Source organism: Pseudopipra pipra, chromosome 9 (assembly GCF_036250125.1).
Source record: "Pseudopipra pipra isolate bDixPip1 chromosome 9, bDixPip1.hap1, whole genome shotgun sequence".
Lineage (NCBI taxonomy): Eukaryota > Metazoa > Chordata > Aves > Passeriformes > Pipridae > Pseudopipra > Pseudopipra pipra.
Genome location: NC_087557.1, coordinates 21,415,069 through 21,436,209, shown reverse-complemented (window position 1 = coordinate 21,436,209; position 21,141 = coordinate 21,415,069). Strand labels below are relative to the sequence as shown.

General features: G+C 40.3%; 1 protein-coding gene across 29 annotated transcripts in view; it reads right to left on the bottom strand.

Annotated features, from left to right (window-relative positions):
- DAB1 (DAB adaptor protein 1) overlaps positions 1-21,141 on the bottom strand; it is a 434,139-nt gene that overhangs the window by 55,804 nt on the left and 357,194 nt on the right. For all 29 annotated transcript variants that reach the window (XM_064665096.1, XM_064665105.1, XM_064665095.1 and 26 more), the window contains 2 exons: positions 4,625-4,764; positions 2,241-2,339 (listed from right to left, as the gene is read on the bottom strand). In XM_064665096.1, the coding sequence (XP_064521166.1) occupies positions 2,241-2,339; positions 4,625-4,764 (239 nt within the window). The remainder of the gene's footprint in view (positions 1-2,240; positions 2,340-4,624; positions 4,765-21,141) is intronic.

Sequence of the window (21,141 nt, the reverse complement as noted above, 5' to 3'; positions counted from 1 at the left end):
TGTGGGAAGAATCTTGCCTCAGCAGTGCTCCAAGAGCCTGGAGACTCTGCCAGGATCTGTCCATTAATTTGCATATTTCAGATGTTGAGATTCCCAGTAGGAATGGGAATGAGATGACAACTCGTGGCAAAGCAGAGACAGGCTAGATGAGGCAGTCTATGAAAAGAATAGGATGAGAGTGTGAAACTTTGGGACATGGAGAGACCCAAGCCATGGAAAAAGCCAAAGGGATGGTGGTTCTGAAAAACCAGCAGAGTATTTCATGCACTCCTGCTTCAAAACCCTGGCATGGAAAGCATGATTCTCCTGCTTTCAAAACACGTAAAAACTGATGTCGAAAGCTCCCCACAGCCCTTTGTCACAGTCCTGTTCCAAGAAGGACAACTCAATATTCCTGTCCATCACTCCAGCAGCTCAGGGGCAGACATTTGGAAGGTGGATTTAGAGGTTTCATTCTAAGCCTCAGTGAGTGAGTGACAGATTTACTATAAGGATGATATAGATGTGTCAGATTTAGAGTACATGGTGTCAGAGTTATGAAATGAAGGAGACTGTTCCCATGTCCCCACCTCACCAGCTGCAGACAGGAGAGCATGCAGGATGCTGCAGGAAAGACAACTGGAATAAAGCACACCTTTGTTTCTAAAACACATCCCCTTTTCCCTCTTTATTCTATGCAGAGAAATCCAATGTTTGAGAAACATTCAAAGACAAGGGCAAAAGGACTAGTCTTTCTTCTTTTTTATTTTTCCAACAAAAGGCTTTAGTCTTAGGAAAGTAACTGTGGCCTGAGTGTAATTTTCACTGACAGTCCTAATTCTGACATTTTCTATTTTCTGTAACCCCAGCAATGTTCTCTGCAACACTGCTTTTGTATGAATACTTTACACAGGCTGTACACAACACATCCCAAATGAGCTTTTCATTACTAACTACTCGTATTACGTATCAGTGAGCTCAACGACATTGATTTTCTAATAATATAAATTAACTGGCAAAGATAATTTCATCTATCATCAGTAGGGTTTTATTTCTGGCATCATGTTAAATAGTTAATCTTCCAAAAGATTAAATCAAGAGCTTTTTAAAATTCAAGGCAGAGCTTCAACTGCTGTAAAAATCTTCTTAATTATGATTAAAACAGTTTGTGTGTTGTTGCTTTATATCTAAGTAGTATAATGTTTTGCTTAGGTTTCTTCTTTTGGAGCAATTTAAAAAATCAAACAGGGTATTGCTATGGCAAAAACTGTGTAAGACATGGAAATCTCTGCAACTTCCTCAACCAGATGTTACCAGGGAAGGTGCTGCTTGGCAGCTTTACATGGCAACCTCAAACCTTCCAGTGCCTTTTGCCTCCCATTCCACACAATATATAATTTTTCTACCACTGACAACACATGAGCTCCGATTCTGATGGCATTGCTGTTAATAGGATATATCACACTATGGTGACTACATACACCTGCATTCGTGTGGAATTATGGATCTGACAGAAATTCTTACGACTACCCTGGGACATCTTGAGGACAATCCCAGCTAAGTGCATGCTGCTCCCCAGCCCACACTGCCCTGCCCTTTCTCTCCCTATCTCAGGCATCGGGGGGGGGGAGGAAGATCAGCTTCACTCTTCTGGAGTTGCCCGCAGCTCCCTGTTCCAGCTTGTTTTCATCCCCTCAGCTTACTCTGACACAAGGAGCGCAGTCCAAGGCAATTCTCACCTCTAATCCTAATCCCTTGTCATGAGACCCTCAAAAGTCACCTGACCTGTACTGCTGAGGAGTCTTAAGCAGCATCCAGAGGATGGGGTGCAGCTGGACCTAGGATGGATGAGAAAACCTGTATAGGCACAGATACCAGTGTGACCCATGGACTCCTGCAGTCTTCTGCAAATACTGGGCTGGCATTTCAAAGACGTGATTTTTTTATCTGCTGAAGGAAAACAAATCCCTTTTTGCCACTTCTGGACTCAGAGCTGTGAGCATAAGGAGAATCTGTGTACTCCAGTAAGTGGCTCAGCAGCAATATCCAGGACATGGCTTTACAATAAACCATGTCTCCATGTTACACTCTACAAGTCACATAATGACTGGCTCTGACAGATGATAACCCTTTATCAAGCTTCTCAGATGCTTCACGTGTGTTTACACTGGTGAGATATCACAGCCCAGTCGGGAAATGCTTCTAAAGAAACATCCATGAAAAGATTCAATTCTGCTTCATCAACTGATCATTTTACTTACCCCTGTCTTTTCATCAAAGATTTTGATTCCCCCAAAGGAAACTGTCAAGAAGACTTTTTGTTTATGTTCTCCTTTCGAACGAGCCGCAGCAACAATTCCCTGTGGAAAAAAAGAACAGTTTAGTTGGTTTCATGACTCTTTCAGGTGCCACAGCAGAGCACAGATTTGCTTGTGGACTATTCCCCACTTTTCTGGGAAAACTTCAAGGCTTTCCAGGAACAGTCCCCCTGTTACTTCTGGCTTCTTCTCTTTTTTCAAGGTATCAGATCTCTTTATGCTACCAAGAGAGCATTTCGAATGTGCTCCCACCTCCAACCACCGCACTAGCTAATCCTCCATGAAATTTGTTTTCATGGAAGCTGAAGGTCATCTCTAGCACACTTTCCCCAGCTATAAGCTGCTCTGTTTTCTTTTCTTTTTTTTTTTCTTTTTAAAGGAAAAAACCCAACAGGGAGCAGAGGAAAGAAAATGCCAACAAACTTCAGCTTACTTCATGGGCACATTTATTTGGAATAAGCAAACTGAGCTTTTTATAGAAGAAAAACATTCTTCTCAAAATATAACTACACCTGTGCTGTAAACTCAGACTTTTACTTTCTAAGTGAACTTGCTGATATCATCTCATGCACCACTCTACCTCAGTGTAACTATAATAGCAGCTTCTATCTCCACCTTCTCAGGAGTCTGTCCTGACCAACAACACCGTACTAAGACCAAATGCAATCAATTGCACTCCTAAATAAATGAAAATATTTAGCCTTTATCTGGCTATCTGAAATTTCAACATATTTTAAGAACCACTAACTTAAGTTCTAAGACCTTCATGAGATCATTGTTGTCATTACACAGACATGGTATCAAAAGTCACCCCAAAACTTTATGGGTGGCCTTAAAACCCATGTTGTAGGACACTGGATTTCCAGAGCCCAAAACTTCATGTTATGCCACCAAATGTGAATTTCTAGTGCTCCCTATCCTTAACAGCTTTAGTAATTTCCCAGGACTGTTTAGATTAATATTCCCACCACGCAAACAGGTTATCAGGCATCTGGGAGATGTGGAAATGGTAATCCATGGAGGAGAGAGACAAAAAAGCTTGTGCAGCAGAACAGTAGCAACTCTCCCCAATTCCTTCTAAAAACTATGAAACAGTGAGAAATATCCAGCACACATTTAAATCAGGTAGGAATATTGTGGCCAGTGTGACATATCAACAGAACACCTTTTAGAGCAGATTAGTTTTTGCTTTCCATAAAACTGATTTGTAAATTATCTACCAGATCTTGCTTTTAGATTGTTGAACCATAGGAGGGATGTCACCCCATGCTGTTTCTTAATGAATAACTTATTCCTCCCTGATAGTTGGGACTGGAACTCTGCAGGTTGGTAGTGAACAAGACACCATTTAGTGATTTCTCCTCCTGAAAAAATCAGCAATAGAAATCCATCAGCTCTCTTGGCAGAGTGGCGGGGAGAGGACTGGCTGGAAATGAAAAAAAGGGAAAAAACTGCAAAGGGTTTACTCCTAGAAGTAGCTTGTAACCTACAATGCAGATGGCAAGTCAACAGCCGACACTGCACTGCAGGAAAACACAACCTATCCCTCCTTCCCAACAACACAAGCTCTTCCACATGTCCCAGGGTGAGGGAAAGGATGTTTCCTATAAACAGGTTTCATGCTCTTTGAGGGGTGTGAGAAAAGTCTCAGCCAGAGAGATGTCCATCATCGCTCTGATACCACTGGTGCTTTCAGACTCTGTCTACTCTCCAAGTTCACACTCTACTCAAATCTGCCCTTGCCACTGCTCATTTTCTTCCCCAAAACTCTGGGGACTTCTCTTTATCATCTCATGCTGCATCCTCCCAGTGCACTGCCTCCTGATTTTGTAACCATGAGTCCTGCCATTATAGGTGCAAGGCATTCTCCTTCCAGTGAGGACACACGTCCCCTTTATATCTGGCTACCTACACCCAACACTGTCACTAACACCCTCCTGCCCGTCCCCATAGGAGGTAACGGCCACAGGCAGGGCTGTAGTTGATTAGCAATGTCATAGAAAATATTCTGATACACCATTTCTCTCCACAGTGCTTTACTTCCCCTTTTGCATAATAAAATTATTCAATTTGCAGATGTGTTGTTTATAATTTGTGGACAAATTGCAGTGGTGTCAATCATGAATAACTACTGAACTCAGAGATAATGTATGAAAATTAAACCAGGATAAGCAATACCAGCCAGGAGTTCATGTAAAATTGACTGATTTCAATACATAATTAACCAGACCAAGACTCAGTGTCACGAAAGGAGAATGAGTAAAAGTTCAAGCTGAAATTTGCTCCCTTTGACTCCATAATATTAAGTATTACAAATTTCACTGTACCTTGAGCTTCATCATGGAGTCTTGGCATAACTTGTCTCCTCGTGCTGCAGAAACCTCATCTATCCCAATCAGTTTTGCTTTGTATCGGACACCGTCACCTTTAAACCTCTTTATTAAAGTGGCTTCGCTGCGATCCTGACCTGAAAAGACAAAAGGGAAACAAGGCAATTTACATGAGTGCAAAGGAAAATAAATGAATAAACACAATTAAGTGGTAAATTAGATCTAACTCCTATATCAACACCGAAACACGCAAACATTTCAATAAAATTAGAAGGAAAGTACTAGTTCAATAAACCCCTTTGGCCTCACTGCCTCAAATGAATTCACAGTGGAATTGTTGCCATACAAAATCTTCTGCACAAAATTTGCACACAAATTAGGTTTGCAGAAGTAAGAGATAAACCTGAATCAGAGCTCATGGATCTGAAAACTTGTGATCTGTACGAGTTGTTTTAATCCCAATACACATGAGAATTCTACATTTTGCAGACAAAACTCCAACAGAAACATGCTACTATTTCCTTGTATACTGACTTATCTAATTGTATCAACCATATTTAGACCATTAACATTTGAAAGATGGATAACCAAATTATATTATTTGCCTACAGAATATTGCTGCTTTAGAACCCCCACAAGAAATACTGTCTCCTTGTTCTATTCTTTTTGCTTATAGGCATACACAAAAAAAACCAGAACTAGCAAAGGCTGCTCTTGCAGGCTCACCCTGAGAAGCTTAAAAAAAAGGCAAATATGTTTCTTAATAAAAAAACAATTGGGGGTAAGAGAGCACTGAATGGATAAGGCCAATTGTGCTGGTTTTCTTCATAGGAGCTCGTATGGGGCTGTGTTTTGGATCTGTGCTGGAAATAGTGCTGAGCAGGCTGCCCAGGGAACTGCTGGAGTCACCATCCCTGGAGGGATTTAAAAGATATGTGGATGTGGTACTTGGGGACATGGTTTAGTGGTGGGCTTGGCAGTGCTGAGGGAATGGTTGGACTCAATGACCTTACAGGTATTTTACAACCCAAATAATTCTATGATTCTGTGACTGGCTGCACACTGGTTGGTGGTGAGCAACTGGTTTTCATTGGCATCACCTGTCTTTCTTGTGCTTTATTTCTCTTTTTCCACTATTTTTCTTCCCATTACCAAAATAATAATAATAAAAATAAAAATAACAACAACACCATTTCAACTATTAAGCTATCCTTACCTCAACCCACGAGTTCTCTCACTTTTACCCTTCCAGTTCTCTTCCCCTCATTCTGCTGGGAGAGAACTGAGTGGCTGGCCAGTATTCAGTTGTCAGCTGGGGTTAAATCACACCACCCAATGTACCTAAATTACAATGCTCAGACTGGCCTGAACCACAAGACCGTGACACCACAGCAATTCACAAAAGGGACATCTTTGTCAGGAAGACTTTCCCCCCCTCCCCAAGTATCTGCAGAACAGTTTTTACTGTGTCTTAGCTGGAAGAAATATGTTAGTTAGGGAATGAATCTTCCAAAAATTGATTAAAAATATATTTTGCAGCTGTCTGTGGAATTTCTTGCTAGGACCTCAAAAAACCAGCAGTGAGCTGTAAATAATTGCAACCAAACAGGGAACCAAACAAACAACATTAAAGGTACAAATCAGCAAGCAAAACTGTAAGATCTTTAAAGAATTTGTAGTTTCTTGGACCCAACTAATTCCTCCAAAACAACATGATCTGACATTGCTAAAATTTACACCATTACCACCTAAGAGCTCTAGTCACAGATTCTGCCCCATCATTCCAGTTAGTGTAAAAGAATGAACCAAGAACTTCTATAAATCAACCACAGGTCAGAGCCTAGTTTTAGACACCTACATTTGAGAATTCTGGCCCAAATTTTCTCCAAAGTTCATTCCTATTTAAAAGGTCAGATTTAAGCACTGAAAAATTAATAAAATCTGCTACTGTGCATCTGTTTTTTGATAAGCAGAAGTACAGAAGCTTTGGGGGAAAATGTTATTTTGTCTGGCATTTCTATTAGAAGTACCTTCCTCAGCAGTCAAACTTGGGTCAACTTGCTAATTTACACACCCATCAACTGGATGAATAAACTTTAGGTTCAAAACTATGGAACTGAAATTTTTACAATATCATTATGAGTATATACGACCAGCAAAGAGTACTTCCAAATGAAGATACTCATTTGGTTCTTCTCCCCCCAGAGTAGAGCACTGTCCATGCTGTGAGCTAATGATGGATTAAATGTATATTAAAAAATGAAGCTATATTAAGCATTTTCAGATCTTTAAGTATGTTTGAGCTCGCAAATACTATTTCTTTCAAAGAAAAATATCAGCTCAGAGCAATGTTTTATGCCTCAATCATAGCCCCTTAAAAATAAGGCAGCTGCTAAGTGCTGCTGTGATACTTCAGCAGCCACCCAACTGTTCCCCTTGATCTGTTCTCACCCCTGCTCCCTCAAAAGAATTGAACAGGGTTCAAACTTCATACTCTTAAATTATATTGTATTAAAAATTAAAAAAAAAAAGGCAAATGAGACACAAATGATGCATCAGAAACTCTCAGCAGTGCTAATAACATTCCCCAGGGAAACGTCAAGGCAGATGTTGGCACCACCAGCTAAAAACAACGAAAAAACATTTTCCACTTTCAGCCTCCGGAGCGGGGCAGGAGGGAAAACATCTGGAGACACAACAAAGTGCAGTGATAACAGCGGACTTTCCCATATGTCTTTTATACTCACAAAGGTATCCTGTTGATTTGCAATAAATAAATCCAATTCCAACAGCTTCCTTACCAAAACTTTCCAACTTTATGTCTTCCTTAGGGCCAAAGGCAGCTGTGAGCTAATAGCATGAGTATGTAAGTGTTCAAAGTGTCTTCTGAGTCCAAGTCGTGACTGTGACCCTGCATTCATCAGTTATTTGAACATTTATACTTATTCCAACCTCTGATCTGTTTTACTGCACGTAACTAAATCCCTGACATTAACAGCCCATTCAAACACACCTCATGGTTGTGTTCTGCTTACGCACGAGTCCCATGTCAATTATGACCCAGATTAAGTAGGATAAAGTGCTTTTGGGATAAATGACTGGGAAAAATCATCAACCTGAAAATGATGTAGATATTTGAAACTGCGGTGGAAGCTGCAAATTACTAGAGAGTACAAACTCATCCGTAAAACCCTAGAGCATATGTCCCATGCAAGGCACAGAGCATGCACACGCACACTGCCCTATATTGTACATCAGCCATCTGCAACAGTCACCATTTCTCACACATACCCAGATCTCCTCCCATCCGTATTCACGCCATATTCCCAAATTTTGGTGCTGTAATCAGCACTGGAAAACTTTCTACCTGCATAGGAAATTACTGTATGATGCTGTCAGTACAGATGATTTTACAGCACCCATGAGGTGTGAGATTCATGTGGGCCAATACTTCGTTTGCACACCAGACACTTAGTAAGCAGATAGTCCAGACTCTCATAAGCACCTCATCATCAAAAAAGAAAAAGGTTTTTCTTTTAATGACAGTTCTTGAACAAGGTTCTTTCTGTATTTGAAACTTCATAAATCAGAGATATCTGAATTACAAGGCTGTAATTCTTAAGTTTTGGGGGAGGGTAAATGATAATATTAAACCACTAAGCTAGAGAGCTTGCTGTGCCAGGAACCCACCCAAGAAAGCGCCTCCTCTTTCCTTCCATGTAATAAGTGGAGTCAATCTTTGCTCCTTCACAGCTTCCACCTTCCGAGGAAGCCAAAATCCCCCTAAAAAGGTCACACAAACTCAGTTTAGGAAGGGGATCACTTTTAATTAGAAAATGTGCCGCTCTTGACCCAGGCAAGAAAAGTTTTGTTTGCAGTGTATAATCCTCAGAGGCCCTTAAAATATAAATGTTAATTATTTTATTATTATCTACTAATGTAGATGTCACCACACACCCTTAAGCCATATGTATTCCAGCTGGACCCCCTGCTCCTGCATGAGTAGGACAACATGATCTTTGCTGCTGAGTTGTGACACTGCACTTGGAGTTTCACGGTCTTTTAGAGAGCAACAAATCCCCAGAGCTGGGTGATGCAAAGTGCTTCTGAGCTCGCATCTAAAGCAGAGATATCAGCATGATCAGTGTTAAGGTACTTTATCCATCTCCCTAAAGCTACTGCAGAAGTAATAAACAAGGTTTGTAATGCAATCAATCATTTTTATTCAAGGCAATATACCTTAATTAAACCAAGAGTCCCTCAGGCAAGCTAGAGACAGCCCCGAACCCAAACCCCCAAGTACTCAACTCCAAGTCCAGTCAATCCCAAGAGGTGACTGGCAAACAGTCCAAGAGGGAAATAAGCTACTGAGGAAGATCCACAGCCTGAGCTGAGTGATAGAGGCAGATGCTCCCAGGGCCGTACCCAGCAGCAGCAGGGACTAGGGCTCCTTGGGAAGCTGCACCCAAGGCAGTACCACACCCTGCCTTTGACGGCAAGAGGGAGAGCTGTGTCCGAATTAAGTTATCTCGCTCCCCACAGTGCTCTTAATTTTGCAGCCTGCAGCTCATTTAAGGTCTGCTTTCCAGGCACTGTGTATTTTCGTGAATGTTTCAAGAAGACTTATCCTCACTCTTGGTACAAGTCAAGGATTACACCTGATTTTGGCTCTTAACCCAACAGAACACTGAGATAACACTGTATTAATATGTTAACATTTAGAGCAAACGCTTTTCATCCTCCCAGGGGATCTGTAAGTGAGCATCTTTCTTAAATAGAAAAAGAAAATAAAGCAAAGCATCGCAGCAATAAAAACACTGTTGCTCTTTCTGTCCTCGTAACACACTAAACATTCTTCATAGCACCTGCTAATCTAAGCCAATAACCCCAGAAATGGCTATATCCTTTATTTAAATGTGTGAAGCCCTCAGAGCATAATCTAAATTTCTTGATTTTACCACTGTAAAATACATAATGATATTATCGCCAAAGTCAATAACATGCTCCTGGCAATCAATTTGCTGAAGAACAACACAGCACTGTCTTTTTTCTTCTTTTCTAACTAATAAACTGTCAAAGTTGTATTCATTCAAATTATGTACGCATTCAAATTATAAACCTGAAATAACACCTCCTTCTATATCACTTGCCTTAAAAACAATCCCATACACACTTATAACAGTCTACATCTTCCTGGGGACAATTAGCATTTTTATAGGTTTGTATAGCACCAATGCAGAGGAAAATACAAAACATTGTGGTGCAGAATGACCTCTAAGATACCACACAGATTGAAGAATATTAAATTAATTGCTAAGTGAAAGATATTTCCCATTATCTGTGCATACATATGCACCTATGTGCATATATATATGCATAATTTTATGTATTTGCACATATGCATACACACATGGTGCACAGGTTCATTTGGTACCAATTATCTGAAGAAAACTCACAGTAATTTTAATCAACTACAGATTTCCTTAGAAAAACACACCCAAGTACATAAGCAGCTGTAAAAGAGAAAATACTCATGGGTAATTACATGTACATTTATTTCAGTATGGCATGAACTAAATAGCAACTCATGAAGGAATCATAAAAAACTCTGATTTTTCTCCTTGATGGCATATTTTTCTCAATGGCTTCACAGAACCTCAAGTCCAGTACAGAGGGCTCAAAATTATCCAGCACACAAAGGGATGGATCATCATACCACAACCACAGCACCTCGGGAATGCAATTCTTTGTTCATACACATAAAAAAGTTCAGTGTATCATGTTTATCTGGGATTTTAATACTAAGAAAATCCCACAAGTTCTCATTTTTGAAATTTTCTGCTAGAAGTAGAAAACTTGGAGTTGCCAGGTCACGTATCTGTCACTGTCTTTGGGAGCACAACTGCCCAAACCCCCTGTGTGACACCCACAGATCTGCCACAGAAAAATAAAATCCTTTTTCCTTTTTTAATGTAACATTTTAGAAAAGAATCGACATCACACTGGTATATGTGCCCAAAATTTAACTTCTAGTTAATCACTACCATTCTCTTCCTCTAACAATATTTCTCAAATGAGTTTCTTGCAATTAGCCATTTTCAACCTTTTTTTTTTTTGAACAGAAGAAATACTTAAAGTTTTAATTTCAAGATCTATCCTTCATCTTAAGAGATCAGAGTACAGTCAGAGCAAGATCTGCTCCCAGAGTCAACCACTGCTGTCTTTTAAATGAAGACACTGGACTTTGCACTTTATTTCATTGATAAAGGCTAATCCCTAGCAACTGAAAAAACCTACTGATGTAGCGAAATACAACTTTATATGGGGTTACAACCTTAAAAAACATGCTAAAGTTTCAAAAGGAAGAAGTACCTCTTTTCTATATAGGTCCCTACACAAAACCTTGATTACAATATATGGGTACAACTTGAATGCAAACTTTGTTCATCAACTGATAGGGAATCTCCTAAAAAGTCTGCAAGATGTGTTCTGGAGTGTTTTTAGCTTATCCAGCTCCAGACGGTGCTGTGGAGTCAACACATGAACCCTACTGTCAGGGTCTACTACATTGCCAAAGTGACATTGCCATGCGCATAAAACCTCAGCAAACTCTCTGTTAAACCTCCCTCTCCAAGAACCCCACCTCCTCCTAGGAGCTGCCCTTGCCCAGGAGGGTCATCAGGAAGCACATGAGCCTCCCAGCACAGGGAATTAGAGGGAGAACCTTCCTCCCATCCTGTTGCTGCTTCAGTCCTCTGGATCCTTCAGCTCAGAATAAGGTAAAATGCCCTGTTTTGACAGCAACGCAAACATTTGTCTTGGATGCAAAGACCGAGAGTAATTCTACAGAAAATGATAAACCACTTAAAGAGGGGACACACAAACCACTCTGTAGGCTCAATGAACTTCTATTATGGTTTAATTTAAAAACATTACCTACAATTTTAAGCACAGATAAAGGCTCTCCAGGAAAACTCAATCATCATTCAGACTATCATCTCAGCAGTACTCCCCGATTTTTCAGCACTGCTGTTCACAAAACCTCCAACAGAGAGATTTATGGCTTCTGGAATTATTAGCCAGTGAATTACCGTACTTGAAGGCACCTACACATACCCACTCTTAGAACCAAGTTTCCTCCGTAAGTAAATAAGATGCTCCCATATTATTTGCTGGTTTTAATCAGAGCTTTGTAAGAAGAGATGTCATTCATTAGGTGACAGCAACTTGCCAAGTTTTTATCTTAGTACTCTCCCCAAACCAATACAAAACAAGATGTACATTTGACTGTCTCCAAAGCAAAACGTTTGCATGGACTAGATTAAATTATTTCCTTATAGAACGGTGAAGTACATGTGAGTATGTCAAGAAAAGGGTTCTATTATTTACAGAGAAGGCCTCAGTATAAAATAATGTTTGATTAAAACTTTGGACAAATCTCAGTGATGGAGAGTCAGGGGCGAGCACCAGGGAGATGGCAGTGATTGAGCACACAGGCTCCACAGGCAGATGACAAAGCACTCATTTTCCTTTTAGCCAGAAGGCTCACTGATCAATTTTATTTTCTTAGATGGTTTTTGAGATGACAGTACATGGGCACATCTTCAGACACAGAAATGACCAAGAGCTGAATGTAATTAAACTTCCTTTCAGCCTCTGTACCATGCAAGTCTTCATAAATCTTTGAAAGCCATTTTGTAAGTGGCCTTTTACAAGCTGTGTGCAGAAGCAGCTAAATTTCTAAATTCTACATTGATTTTAAGTGAAATGAGACCCTGCAATAAAACTTCATTTTGGGGTACTAACCTTGTTCAGCAAGCCCCAGGGAAAGACACAAAAGTGAAAAAAGGAAAACTTGGCAGTCCATTTTATGCTGTTAGAGAATTAAAATGAGGTTTTCTGGACAACTAGAGGGAAAGGGAGAAGACAGATAACCGTGGATTTTGCTCTTGAAAGACGGAAGATAGTTTGGAAATCTTTGTTCACCTAACATTTCAAAGCTGGGGTAAATGTTTAAATCAAGCAGACATCAAAATGTCAAGTACATAAAGCCTTTGGGAAACCAAAGTCATCAACCAGTTCATTCCTTACCCACTTGCCTGGATGTCAGTATTAAATTGGCTGCTTCTGAGCCAAAATCAGTGAAGAAAAGGCAATTGATTTTATAATGATCCTTAATTTGCATTAATATGTGCACTGCATTTGGATGGGGCATGGTAAAAGCCCAACCATTTTTGGAAACCAAAGGACCTGTTACAGCTGTACTAATATGGCCAAGCAAAACAGTCCCAATGGGGCAGCGGTTGACAGCATCAGCTGCCAAAAATCTCTATAAAGGACTTCCAAAGCAGCAAGGAGAGGCCAGTCCAAAGGGGCTGCTAAATTACCCCAGACTGTGTCATTTCTCAGCCAAATGAACCTGAATCTGTTGGGGGAGAGGAAGGCAAATTAGAATTGCCTTTCCTTCCAAGCTCCACCATAGGACTGAGAAGCACCTTAAAGCAGCTGAAAAATTAGCCAACACTAGGAAAACTGATCATTTACAGATGAGCATCTAAAGAATTATTTTGGCATGTGAACATGCAACAAGATCTAGAGTTGCTGAATTTCCTTGATTTCTCTTTAATCCTACAAGAACTATAAGAGTTCAGAACTCATGAAAAAAAAAAAAATCAAGCTGCTTTTATGTGTCTACCTATACCTGGAAGTATGCAGTTTTCAGGAACAATTTTAATTAGACTGTAACTAATCCAGGACACAGACATGCATGTGCTCACACACGGCGCCCCAAAGTCATGTTGAGACACACAAATTCACAATTTACACTTCAAAGCCCACAAATATATTCTGTTGATGAGTCTATCAAAGAGTTCAGTTTTTGTTAAGTATAAAGAAAGAGAAAGGGTGGAGAATCAGTTCACTTCATACAAATGCCAAATTCTTGTGCTGCCCTAAGATAAATGTTAATTCTCCAGGACTATAAAAAGAGCAAGTTAAGAAAAGGTTATGCTCTGCTGATTAACATTCCCAAATTTCTCACATGTTCAATAAGAGAAAAAAATCTTTCCATTCAAGATAACTAATTACAGACACTAAAGTCCCCAAAGAAAAGAGCAATAGCCCGTAACAGCTAAAGGAGGAGGATCAAGCCATTTATTGATTTACACTTCACCCTCTCCTGTCACTGGTGTGGTCTCCCACTGCATCAGTGCTGGGTGCAGGCACAGAAGTAGGTCTGTGCACCACACTGGATGCAATAATGGATGTGTGCCAGGGGAACCTTCCTCCTCCAAGCCATCCTCTTTGCCAATGTAGGACTCTAATTTACTCTGTTAGAAACTCATGCCAGTGCTCCACAAAATGATGCAGTAAAGCCCATCAGGCTGTAAACATCTGCAAACTGCAGAGTTATGCTTGTGTTCCTTGACTGATTTCGTTCACCACCGCAAATAAAGTCTCACCTAAATCATAGGACTTGGTCTTCTGGGGAGAGAAGGTGAACATGATACTCTCAGGTACATGGTTTGAGCACTTGGGGATGGTCCTGTGCAGGGCTAAGGGCTGGACTCGATGATCCTTGTGGGTCCCTTCCAGCTCAGCATATTCAGTGATTCTGTGAACAGTCTTGAAGCATAAAAGGTCTCCTATTTGACCTCCTCTGAAGGTCACTCCACCCCACTTCCCATTTCATTTAATCCCAAAAACACTTAAGACACCACTGAGCAAAGACTCCAGCAGAAAAGCCACATCACTTGCTATTCTGTCACAGCAACGATGTCACCAATGTGACATTGCAGCTGCAGAACCACCCTGCACCTTTCTTTCTGTGGAATTAGCAGCACTGACAATTATGTCTGGATTTATTAGACATTCTGATGATACTGGTATAAAATGCAGCTCTGGAACATGCAGACCTTTAAGTTTCTGGTTTAAAACGCTGGCTCCAAGGCCATGACATTATGGGCAGCATGTGGCTTCACAAGGGAACTATGTACCCAACTTACAACGCCTATTCTCATTCAGAAAAATGGAAAGAATAAAAATGACATGTTAAAGACACCCAGTAAATAGGTTTTTAGAAATTATCCTGAGATCACATTAACTCAATAAGAAAAGCAGCTGCTATTTTTTTTCCACAGTCAAATGGAAATACCAGCGTTCGCCACATGGCAGTCAACAAAAAAAACAAACCACTATTTCCCTGCTGAAATTGTTCACATTTTGTTATCCAATGTTTCAGGAAGAAAATTATTTTCATTTTGGCCTCCCACTGCCTCTGCAACATCAGAGAATGTCTCTCCCTGTTGGAAAAACAATAGGAGGCAAAGAGGAAAGCAGCTTTTTTCCTGAGACTTTGGGCTAAAAAACACCATCAATTTCAAAATTACAACAGTGGCAAAGTGTTTCTTTCAATCTGGTCCTTTCATTTTTGCCTCCTGCTGCCGTTCCTATTGTCAAAGTGGCAGCAGGAGGCAGAAATGAAAAGACTACTGCTGGCACTCACCCTTGGGCAAAGCATTGATAAGAAGCGAAACACCCCTGTGCCAGGACAAATTCCAGAGGTAGGAAATTGGGGTTTGAGCATCCCTCGTGTGTGTAGAGCCACAAAGGATCAGCACATCAAGATAACTCCTCTATTTCTGGAGCTACAACTGATCAGGCATCAAGAAGGTGTTTGGGCTGGTACTCAGGAAACTAAGTATGAAGCAGAATATTGTTAGAAATGTAGTAAAATACAACAAAAATGAACTGATAAAACCCACCAGCCAACTCTGCTTCAAGTAAGAGGAAAGGGTATTACTCAACTGGGAAAAGCTGGGTCACTTTTTCAAGACATGGGTTGAGTTAAAGGCACAAGGACCCAAGTGCCCACCAAAACTGCTTGAATCCAAAGAGCCTGTTGGCATGTGAGGAGAAGCAGGACAAAACACCAGAGTTGAGTGCTCAGTCAAGTGCCAAGATTTTTACAAATTTTAACACATTTGCTGAGCCACCTGCAGACCAGTCCAGTATTTCAGAGCTATTTACCTAAAGAATGGCAGGAAGGTATAGTGCAAGCAGAAAGGAATCCCTAACAACCCTCCTTCCAAACTCTGCAAGACAGAGAGAAGCTCCTAAAACAGTGACTGTAACTAACTCAGCCAAGTCATCACCTCCGTCCCTTGCTCTTTGGTGAAGCTTCCAAAGAATCCAAATTGTTCAGCTGCAAATCAGTGTCCTCCAAACATGACTTATTTTAAAAGGATTCCTTCATTCCCTGAAAGGAGGAGCTCCATCCCCAACTGAGCAGTACCGAAGGTGTCTCTGCTTACAGCCCCCAAGGCTATGTCTGGCAGCTGTGCACTGCAAGGATGACTGAACTGTATCCTTTTTGGAAGAAATATGGGTGCTAAAGAGACAGTTTAACCCAGTTCTAGGAAGTTTTAAGCAGCTGAAGCAAATCAAGATAGAGGGTAGGAGCTGTGCTTTGGCCTGGCCTTGCTTAAGGCTTGAAAGAGAACATACTATTTGCCAAGATTATACGTGTGTTTTTACTACCTTTGTGGTAACAAGAGTTCATTACAAGAGACCAAAATATCACTCTGAAGACCTTGAGAAAAAAACTGTGAACAAAGTTGATTTCATCTAGAGATTCTTCGAAAACACAGAAAACAACTGGGAAGCGAATAAAGGGGCTACTAAAATTGAATATGATATTATTTTTTCATCGCATTGGTTACATAAAAGGAGGGTTTTCTTCGTTGAAGCTGAACCATGACAAAGGTACTTTTCACCCAATAAAAATAAAAAGCAGTGGTACTTCACAAATAAAAGCACTATTATTACTTGTGCTAGAACTGAACAACAAAAATTTATGAAGCTTGAAAACTTTATTCTGTGCAATGTGCACCTAAAATGTTTCATCACCTGTGTTTGTTAAAATAATAATGGTAGATGATTAAAAAAAAATCCATATAAACTTAAAGTGAGAAGAGTCTTTTTCTAAGGTCAGAGTTCTTTGTTAACTTAACCTATATTAAATTGTTTTTATATTAACTTTAAGGACATGAAGATAAAATCAGTCTGCTGAAATCAACACGGGTATAAAGAGCAGCCACAGGGGAAAAAATAGATTCTATTATCACAATATTACCAGATTTTTAAAACACTGTTATTCCATTTGCAGTTGTGCTCATCTTCTGAAAAGGGGAAGGTCTGTCTACGAGGTGTAATACCCTCATTATTTGGCTTCTGGTACCACCAAGCTTTTCTGGCTATTTCTACTTCTAACAGATTTTTGGAGAACATGCTGAAAACACTGATCAAATGACGCACAAGTCCTTCTTTGGACTGCACCCCAATGCCTTCTCAATATCTTGCCTATAACTTATTCATTTACAAACAAAATTGACTGTGTCTAATTTCCGTGAAGAAAACCCAACAATCTAATAATTTAATGTCTGTATGCAGCTTAGTATATTATAAGATCGGGCATTGCTATGCCAGGTTAGTCTGCTATTAGCTGGGGGATTCTCGAGCATCTGTCATGCAAAGTAGGTCAATTTCTAGCCATATAATTCTGATTATGTCAAAATATTTATTCATGAGTTTTCTAATTCAACATACTTCAAATAAGTCATATTTATGTAAAAAAAACCCATCTAAATTATGGTTGCTAACAACTGGGTTATCGCAGCTTCAAACACTCTGCTAATCCGGAGACGTGGATAATGTTTTTTCCTTACAATGTACTGTGTAGTAACAGAATTGTTTTCATTTCCTATTTGCCATTATTTTTAGCCTGGTTTATCAGGGAAACAAGAGTAACACAGCCCCACACTCTCTGGGTGTTATGTGGGAATGTGCAAAGCAATGGAATCCCCCACCCTCCCTTCTCATGCCCACTCTTCTCTGCATTAACACTTCAACCTTTGGGCAAATTTCAGTCAAGTCTTATCTATATTATGAATTTTTCACTTCACCAGTCAGGGGAATATACACAGCTCAATAGAAGAGAGAGACACTATGGATGGATGTGCTGAGGAAAGACCAAGCTGTAAGCTTAGATCAACACCAAGACCCAAGAAACCAGGCTTTACCAGTCCCTCAATGCACAAAAGTCTCTCCATCAAAATTAGAAGATTACCCGGAGGAAAGGGGGGTGGGTGGGTATACAATGACTGTCATCCACATGCTCCAAAAGATCTAACCCCTTCCACTGAGAGATGAGGAATGACTCCAAGCTGCAGGCAACTCTCCTGCAATACCAGGGAGATGGAAAAGTTCGCAGAGTCATGGAATCTACCTGGGCAGGGACACCTTTCACTGGACCAGATTGCTCCAAGCCCCATTCAACACGGCCTTAAACACTTCTCGGGATGGGGCACCCACCCTTTCTCTAGGAACCACTTCATTATCCAGCCAAGGCCAGCTCTGACTACTTGATCACATAAAGACAAGAACTTACAACAACTCCAAAGTTTTCAGTGTTATTGCAAGCAAAGGTCTTCAGGATCACCATTTTCTTCATTCCACTCACCTTGCTGCAGCATTCAGATTACCTATGGATTTCTTCTTGCTTTTACCAATCCTTGCTTTTATCAGCACACACATGATGGATTCCACTTTTTACCCACCGTATCCCTATTAAATATCCTAAAAACCTTGGCAGAAGTAAAATCTTTTTTCTCCCCAAGTAAGTGCTGCCTAAGCCTATACTTCATCTTCTAATATACTGCCAGGAGTTGTAACTGAAAATGTATGGCATTATCATTCCTAAGGCAAAAATTGATGAGTTTAATTCTTGCTTTACTATGTTTTCTTTTATGCCATTCTAGCACCACACTGGCAAATCAAAATGAAGGGACACTGTATGCCCATGGTGAGATGCAAAAGACAAAGAAGCTGCATGCAAGTTCTCCTCCTTGATCACATTTAACAGGTTATGTGTGTTTGTGACCTGTAAGATTCTTTACTTCCAGGACAGAATTGAAGGAGTGGCTTTACTTTACATCAGTTAAGAAGTTTTCCCTGAACCATGGAGACACACCAGACTTAGAACCTTTTGATGGTCTTTCATTTTTGCATACTACCAAACCTTCAGGTCACCTTGATACACTCAAGCTAGAAAGGCTGCACCTGAAAAAATCATTAGGATGCTGAAACTCTGAAGTCATTATTCATACAGCTACTTTTATAAGCTTTTAAGTACAAAATCATGTTTCTGGGCACCCTTTTAAGAAGTTGTTTATCACTGTTCAGCCCTCAGTCCTCCGACACCTGCAAGAGACATCACAACCATCACTCCTATGTTTGCTCGAGGTACCACGTATGCACACAGCTATGTTCTGTCAGTGACCTTTTTAATCAAAGAAAAGAAAAGGGGGGCATTAACACTTTTAAATGCTTTCAATTGCCAGTGTACTAATATTAATTTTCTAAATGTTCTTCTACCGGGGTAATTAAACCACAATCTGTGTTCCCTTTGTCTGGCTGCTTCTCATACAGGGATTTAAATGCTATGTTTTGTTTCATCTGTAATTGTTTTCCCTTAGACCTTTCTGGTGGAGACTGCGGGCATTCAGTATAATCTGATTTGTTGATTATGTCCGTGGCATTTATTTAACTGCCTATTGGGTTGGTTTGAAAGAATCACAACAGTGGCTAATAAGACAAATCTCAGAACTACCATTTAAGAAAAACTCTTTCAAGATTTAAATGCCAATTCTTTCTTCACTCACCCTCCTACATGATACCCCCAAAACAAAAACTATTCAATATTTAAAGCACCAACAGTGAGTCTGAACCAACAGATAAAAATATTAGTTTACATGTTGAAATACACTTCTACTGTATAGACTTTATAGTTTAAAAACTACTGTTATATCCAAAGCCTTTCATATTTTAGAAAACCAAAGAGTATAAGACAAGGCAAGCTGCAGCAGATATTGCAAGATGAGGAAGATTTGATCCTTGAGATCGTATTTTGGCAAGTGGCAATTTAAAAATTATGCAGAACTTCGGCAAATTATGAAACCACCTTTTGGTAGTCTGTGCTGCCCATCCTTCACTTACACAGTTCATTACCTACAACTCTGTTACTTTCCTTAAAAAAATGTGTGGGTTTGATTTTGTTTCAAATTTTCTGATTTCCAACTCCGGGGCCCTCAACATAAGAAGGATGTGGAGCTGCTGGAGCAAGTCCAGAGGAGGTCATGAGGATGCTCTGAGGGCTGGACCCCTTCTGCTCTGGAGACAGGCTGGAAGAGCTGGGCGTGTTGAGCCTGGAGAAGACTCTTGGAAGACCTTATTGCACCTTCTGGTACCTAAAGGGGCTCCAAGAGAGCTGGAGTGGGACTTTTAACAGGGCATGGAGTGGCAGGACAAGGAGGAATGGCTCCTTGACTGCCAAAGGGCAGGGTTAAATTAGATATTAGGAAGAAATTCTTCCCTGCGAGGGTGGTGAGGCCCTGGCACAGGTTGCCCAGAGAAGCTGTGGCTGCCCCATCCTTGGAAGTGTTCAAGGCCAGGTTAGATGGGGCTTGGAGCAACCCGGTCTAGTGGAAAGTGTCCCTGCCTATGGCAGGGGTTGGAACAAGATGGTCTTAAAGGTTCCTTCCAACCCAAACCGTTCTGTGATTCTATGACGTCTCCTTTTCACCACATTAAATATTAAGCATTTGTAAAGCAGACAGTGCAGACACTCGTGTGCTTGTACAAAAGGGAGATGTTTCAGCCTGACTTATGTTAGAACCTCCTTGTACAGCAGGACTGGCCTTGGTCAGGATTGAGCTGACTAAACATCTATCTGAATAATGCTGCAACAGAAAGCTCAGCAAAGGAGGTAATAATAGTAGACAAAACAGGATTCATTTAATCAGCCATGTATTTCTCTGATTACAACAAACAAAGAAACAGGATTGTACGACAATTTTGAGAGCTTGGTAAACTTCATCAGTGCCTTGTAATGAAGCCTTGGCAAGAAATAAGTGAAATACAAAGATTTTTCATATTGAGACTGTGTAAACAGTTTCCACTTTTAGACATGTATCTTAGCAACTCATAGAAATGATTTTAAAAGACAGCTGGACAAAACCATAATTTGGAATAAAAACAGATGTAATTGCTAAACCAGCAAGTCTGGTGGTCCCAAGCTGGTCTTGCAGCACCAGCTCAACTGTGATTCAAGATGCTGAGAAAAGAAACACCAGGACAAACAGATGTTTCAAAAACAACATCTGCAGGATCAACTAAAAAACATGCATCAGAGTTGGTAGAAATGATTCTCAATTTTGTATTTCTTTCTTACTGATGTAGAAAATCTCTTTGGCTTCCAGTAGCAAGGCCTGCTGGACATGCACCTCCTGTTCTGCATTTGCATGTTGTTAGACAGAGATGCAGGATGTACAACTGAAATTTATGTATCAGGTGTTCACGCAATTCCATTGCAAACCAAAAATTTTTAGTTAGCTTTTCAGGAGAAAACTGAAAGAAGGAACTTGTATAATAATTCACAGACCTTGATTAAATAACTA